Source organism: Palaemon carinicauda, chromosome 45 (genome assembly GCF_036898095.1).
Source record: "Palaemon carinicauda isolate YSFRI2023 chromosome 45, ASM3689809v2, whole genome shotgun sequence".
Lineage (NCBI taxonomy): Eukaryota > Metazoa > Arthropoda > Malacostraca > Decapoda > Palaemonidae > Palaemon > Palaemon carinicauda.
Window position 1 is genome coordinate 24,953,625 of NC_090769.1, and position 7,140 is coordinate 24,960,764.

The 7,140-nt window shown below is 41.0% G+C and overlaps 1 protein-coding gene across 1 annotated transcript; it reads left to right on the forward strand.

The window, feature by feature from the left end:
• Nucleotides 1-374: 374 nt before the first annotated feature.
• On the forward strand, nucleotides 375-1,172 carry LOC137634859 (uncharacterized). Its single transcript, XM_068367411.1, has one exon. The coding sequence runs from the start codon at nucleotides 375-377 to the stop codon at nucleotides 1,170-1,172; it is 798 nt and encodes a 265-aa protein (XP_068223512.1).
• The last annotated feature ends 5,968 nt before the right edge of the window (nucleotides 1,173-7,140 follow it).

Genomic DNA, 7,140 nt, shown 5'->3' on the forward strand with positions numbered 1-7,140 from the left:
TAATGAAAAATTATCTCATTTCAACAAAAACAAAATTATATTGAATACTCGTTTGATTGTTTTATTTTTTATTTTATTTTTTTTGTATAAGGGGAAATTGGACCAATTATTTCTGTCACGAATTCTGGTATTTTTTTGACCAATGAGGAAATCATTAATAAAAAAAAAAATTTTATTACACCAAAACCAAAATCAAATAAAAAAAAATATATATATATTGTCTTTGCTATACCAGGTTACCTAAGAAATTGTATCAAATATCAAACTGGGGAAAACGGTTTCCGTCTAAAAGAAAAAAAAAACAGCAAATTGTTAATTAGAAGTAAAATTGGCAAGGAAAAAATGGCAGTGAGAAACGATACGTTTTAAAAATAATGAGCAAAATAAACTGGGCGGTCGAGATACCTTTCTTCTTCCTCCCCCTCCTCCTCTTTCTCTCCTCCCTCCTCCTCCTCCCCAACTCCCTCTCCTCCTACTCCTCCTCCTCCCCACCGTCCCTCTCATCCCCCTCATCCACCACTCCTCTCTTCTTCCCCACCTTCCTCCATCATCTCCCACTCTCTTCTTCCTCCCCCCTTCTCCTTCATTCTCCTCCTCCCCACCCTCCCCTTCATCCACCACTCCTCTCCTTCTCCTCCCCACGTTCCCCATCATCCCCCACTCTCCTTTTCCTCCCCACCTTCTCCATCTTCCCCCACTCTCCTCTTCCCCACCTTCCCCTTCATTCCCCTCCTCTCCCCATCTCCCCCTCATTCCCCACCTCATCCCCCACTCCGTTCCTCCTCCTCCCTATCTTCCCCATCATCCCCCACTCTTCAACTCCTCCCCACCCTCCCCCTCATCCACCACTCCTTCTCCTCCCCAACTTCCCCTTCATTCTCCCCCTCATCCCCTACCTCCTCTCCTCCCCTACCTCCTCTCCTCCCCGCATCCTCTCCTCCCTGCATCCTCTCCTCATCCTCCCCACTTTCCTCCTCCTCCTCCCCACCTTCTCCATCATTCCCCTCCCCTCCCCATCTACTCCTCATCCCCCACCTCCTCTCCGCCTCCCCCACTTCCTCTCCTACTCCTCCTCACCTCCCACATCTTTTTTCTTCTATTTAGGGAAAATGATTTTTCCCATTCTTGGTTTGAAGGCAACAACCACTAATGGACACGTAATTACGTCATGATTAATAGGCCGTTTTCCTTAACAAGCAGGTTCCAATAGAGGTTTGAATTTTCTGCCTTGAAATACGATAAGGCAATTTACTAACGGTTTGTGCATCGTGACTTATTATTATTATTATTATTATTATTATTATTATTATTATTATTATTATTATAACTTTTTAAGCTACAACCCTAGTTGGAAAAGCAGGATGCTATAAACTCAGGGGCTCCAACGGGGAAAATAGCCCAGTGAGGAAAGGAAACAAGGATAAATAAATTATTTTAAGAAGAGTAACAACATTAGAATAAATATTTCCTATGTAAACTATAACAACTTTAACAAAACAAGTAGAAGATAAATAGGATAGAATAGTGTGCCCGAGTGTACCCCCAAGCAAGAGAACTCTAGCCCAAGACAGTGGAAGACCATGGTACAGAGGCTATGGCACCACCCAAGACTAGAGAACAATGGTTTGATTTGGGAGTGTCCTCCGATGAGCGAGCTCGCTTTGGGATTAACTTTAATATCGTTCCGGGACAAACCCTTCCAGACTTCGCTAACATGCGTCCGGAAGAGGTTCTTTGGGTTGCAAGTTGAGAGTAGTAACATTGATCCCGAGGGATGAAACATAACATGATAATCTCGCTCTAGTTTGTTATCCAGTCGGTCATTTATTTAGACCAATACATATATAATTATATTGTAGTAGATGATACTTGAGAAAATTAGCTGAGTAATGAAATATAATCAAGGGACTATTATTATCGATTGGGTATTAATTTATTATGGATAAAAAGTCGTTTATCAATTCTTTGAATAAAGATTTTACTGACTAAGAATCTTTAGCAACAAATAGCACTATAAAGGTTTACATTTGTTTACATATGCAAATGGAATTTTTTTTATAAAAACAAAGATCTATATAGATTTAAGTATACTGTAGTTTTTACAGTAAGCAGACGGTTCTTTCCGACTCGTTCGAATACTCTGAGGAAAGATAGAGATCTTAAGAAACACGCCTAGGCCCTATGAACATCCACCAGTATTTTCAAAACTTCCAGGCCCTATGAACATCCAAAAATGTTTTCAAAACTTCCAGGCCCTATGAACATCCACCAATTTTTTCAAAACATCCAGGCCCTATGAACATTTTCAAAACTTCCAGGCCCTATGAACATCCACCAATGTTTTCAAAACTTCCATGCCATATGAACATCCACCAATGTTTTCAAAACTTCCAGGCCCTATGAACATCCACCAATTTCAAAACTTCCATGCCATATGAACATCCACCAATGTTTTCAAAACTTCCAGGCCCTATGACCATGTAATGTTTTCAAAACTTCCTGGCCCTATGAACATCCACCAATGTTTTCAAAACTTCCAGACCTTATGAGCACCCCCAATGTTTTCAAAACTTCCATGCCCTATGAACATCCACCAATGTTTTCAAAACTTCCAGACCTTATGAGCACCCCCCAATGTTTTCAAAACTTCCATGCCCTATGAACATCCACCAATGTTTTCAAAACTTCCAGGCCCTATGAACATCCACCAATGTTTTCAAAACTTCCAGACCTTATGAGCACCCCCCAATGTTTTCAAAACTTCCATGCCCTATGAACATCCACCAATGTTTTCAAAACTTCCAGACCCTATGAACATCCACCAATGTTTTCAAAACTTCCAGACCTTATGAGCACCCCCCAATGTTTTCAAAACTTCCATGCCCTATGAACATCCACCAATGTTTTCAAAACTTCCAGACCTTATGAGCACCCCCCAATGTTTTCAAAACTTCCATGCCCTATGAACATCCACCAATGTTTTCAAAACTTCCAGGCCCTATGAACATCCACCAATTTTTTCAAAACATCCAGGCCCTATGAACATTTTCAAAACTTCCAGACCCTATGAACATCCACCAATGTTTTCAAAACTTCCAGGCCCTATGAACATCCACCAATTTTTTCAAAACATCCAGGCCCTATGAACATTTTCAAAACTTCCAGACCCTATGAACATCCACCAATGTTTTCAAAACTTCCAGGCCCTATGAACATCCACCAATTTTTTCAAAACATCCAGGCCCTATGAACATTTTCAAAACTTCCAGGCCCTATGAACATCCACCAATGTTTTCAAAACTTCCAGGCCCTATGAACATCCACCAATGTTTTCAAAACTTCCAGGCCCTATGAACATCCACCAATGTTTTCAAAACTTCCTGGCCCTATGAACATCCACCAATGTTTTCAAAACTTCCTGGCCCTATGAACATCCACCAATTTTTTCAAAACATCCAGGCCCTATGAACATTTTCAAAACTTCCAGGCCCTATGAACATCCACCAATGTTTTCAAAACTTCCAGGCCCTATGAACATCCACCAATGTTTTCAAAACTTCCAGACCCTATGAACATCCACCAATGTTTTCAAAACTTCCAGACCTTATGAGCACCCCCCAATGTTTTCAAAACTTCCATGCCCTATGAACATCCACCAATGTTTTCAAAACTTCCAGACCTTATGAGCACCCCCCAATGTTTTCAAAACTTCCATGCCCTATGAACATCCACCAATGTTTTCAAAACTTCCAGGCCCTATGGACATCCACCAATTTTTTCAAAACATCCAGGCCCTATGAACATTTTCAAAACTTCCAGGCCCTATGAACATCCACCAATGTTTTCAAAACTTCCAGGCCCTATGAACATCCACCAATGTTTTCAAAACTTCCAGACCCTATGAACATCCACCAATGTTTTCAAAACTTCCAGACCTTATGAGCACCCCCCAATGTTTTCAAAACTTCCATGCCCTATGAACATCCACCAATGTTTTCAAAACTTCCAGACCTTATGAGCACCCCCCAATGTTTTCAAAACTTCCATGCCCTATGAACATCCACCAATGTTTTCAAAACTTCCAGGCCCTATGGACATCCACCAATTTTTTCAAAACATCCAGGCCCTATGAACATTTTCAAAACTTCCAGACCCTATGAACATCCACCAATGTTTTCAAAACTTCCAGGCCCTATGAACATCCACCAATTTTTTCAAAACATCCAGGCCCTATGAACATTTTCAAAACTTCCAGACCCTATGAACATCCACCAATGTTTTCAAAACTTCCAGGCCCTATGAACATCCACCAATTTTTTCAAAACATCCAGGCCCTATGAACATTTTCAAAACTTCCAGGCCCTATGAACATCCACCAATGTTTTCAAAACTTCCAGGCCCTATGAACATCCACCAATGTTTTCAAAACTTCCAGGCCCTATGAACATCCACCAATGTTTTCAAAACTTCCTGGCCCTATGAACATCCACCAATGTTTTCAAAACTTCCAGGCCCTATGAACATCCACCAATTTTTTCAAAACATCCAGGCCCTATGAACATTTTCAAAACTTCCAGGCCCTATGAACATCCACCAATGTTTTCAAAACTTCCAGGCCCTATGAACATCCACCAATTTTTTCAAAACATCCAGGCCCTATGAACATTTTCAAAACTTCCAGGCCCTATGAACATCCACCAATGTTTTCAAAACTTCCAGGCCCTATGAACATCCACCAATTTTTTCAAAACATCCAGGCCCTATGAACATTTTCAAAACTTCCAGGCCCTATGAACATCCACCAATGTTTTCAAAACTTCCAGGCCCTATGAACATCCACCAATGTTTTCAAAACTTCCTGGCCCTATGAACATCCACCAATGTTTTCAAAACTTCCAGGCCCTATGAACATCCACCAATTTTTTCAAAACATCCAGGCCCTATGAACATTTTCAAAACTTCCAGGCCCTATGAACATCCACCAATGTTTTCAAAACTTCCTGGCCCTATGAACATCCACCAATGTTTTCAAAACTTCCAGGCCCTATGAACATCCACCAATTTTTTCAAAACATCCAGGCCCTATGAACATTTTCAAAACTTCCAGGCCCTATGAACATCCACCAATGTTTTCAAAACTTCCTGGCCCTATGAACATCCACCAATGTTTTCAAAACTTCCTGGCCCTATGAACATCCACCAATGTTTTCAAAACTTCCTGGCCCTATGAACATCCACCAATGTTTTCAAAACTTCCAGGCCCTATGAACATCCACCAATGTTTTCAAAACTTCCTGGCCCTATGAACATCCACCAATGTTTTCAAAACTTCCTGGCCCTATGAACATCCACCAATGTTTTCAAAACTTCCAGGCCCTATGAACATCCACCAATTTTTTCAAAACATCCAGGCCCTATGAACATTTTCAAAACTTCCAGGCCCTATGAACATCCACCAATGTTTTCAAAACTTCCAGGCCCTATGAACATCCACCAATGTTTTCAAAACTTCCTGGCCCTATGAACATCCACCAATGTTTTCAAAACTTCCAGGCCCTATGAACATCCACCAATTTTTTCAAAACATCCAGGCCCTATGAACATTTTCAAAACTTCCAGGCCCTATGAACATCCACCAATGTTTTCAAAACTTCCTGGCCCTATGAACATCCACCAATGTTTTCAAAACTTCCAGGCCCTATGAACATCCACCAATTTTTTCAAAACATCCAGGCCCTATGAACATTTTCAAAACTTCCAGGCCCTATGAACATCCACCAATGTTTTCAAAACTTCCAGGCCCTATGAACATCCACCAATGTTTTCAAAACTTCCAGGCCCTATGAACATCCACCAATGTTTTCAAAACTTCCTGGCCCTATGAACATCCACCAATGTTTTCAAAACTTCCAGGCCCTATGAACATCCACCAATTTTTTCAAAACATCCAGGCCCTATGAACATTTTCAAAACTTCCAGGCCCTATGAACATCCACCAATGTTTTCAAAACTTCCAGGCCCTATGAACATCCACCAATTTTTTCAAAACATCCAGGCCCTATGAACATTTTCAAAACTTCCAGGCCCTATGAACATCCACCAATGTTTTCAAAACTTCCAGGCCCTATGAACATCCACCAATTTTTTCAAAACATCCAGGCCCTATGAACATTTTCAAAACTTCCAGGCCCTATGAACATCCACCAATGTTTTCAAAACTTCCAGGCCCTATGAACATCCACCAATGTTTTCAAAACTTCCTGGCCCTATGAACATCCACCAATGTTTTCAAAACTTCCAGGCCCTATGAACATCCACCAATTTTTTCAAAACATCCAGGCCCTATGAACATTTTCAAAACTTCCAGGCCCTATGAACATCCACCAATGTTTTCAAAACTTCCAGGCCCTATGAACATCCACCAATTTTTTCAAAACATCCAGGCCCTATGAACATTTTCAAAACTTCCAGGCCCTATGAACATCCACCAATGTTTTCAAAACTTCCAGGCCCTATGAACATCCACCAATTTTTTCAAAACATCCAGGCCCTATGAACATTTTCAAAACTTCCAGGCCCTATGAACATCCACCAATGTTTTCAAAACTTCCAGGCCCTATGAACATCCACCAATGTTTTCAAAACTTCCAGGCCCTATGAACATCCACCAATGTTTTCAAAACTTCCTGGCCCTATGAACATCCACCAATGTTTTCAAAACTTCCAGGCCCTATGAACATCCACCAATTTTTTCAAAACATCCAGGCCCTATGAACATTTTCAAAACTTCCAGGCCCTATGAACATCCACCAATGTTTTCAAAACTTCCAGGCCCTATGAACATCCACCAATGTTTTCAAAACTTCCAGGCCCTATGAACATCCACCAATGTTTTCAAAACTTCCTGGCCCTATGAACATCCACCAATGTTTTCAAAACTTCCTGGCCCTATGAACATCCACCAATGTTTTCAAAACTTCCAGGCCCTATGAACATCCACCAATGTTTTCAAAACTTCCAGGCCCTATGAACATCCACCAATGTTTTCAAAACTTCCAGGCCCTATGAACATCCACCAATGTTTTCAAAACTTCCTGGCCCTATGAACATTTTCAAAACTTCCAGACCCTATGAATATCC

Bases quoted from the DNA above. Each gene is read 5' to 3' on its own strand.
- LOC137634859 (XM_068367411.1), top strand. From the start codon at position 375: ATGAGCAAAATAAACTGGGCGGTCGAGATACCTTTCTTCTTCCTCCCC.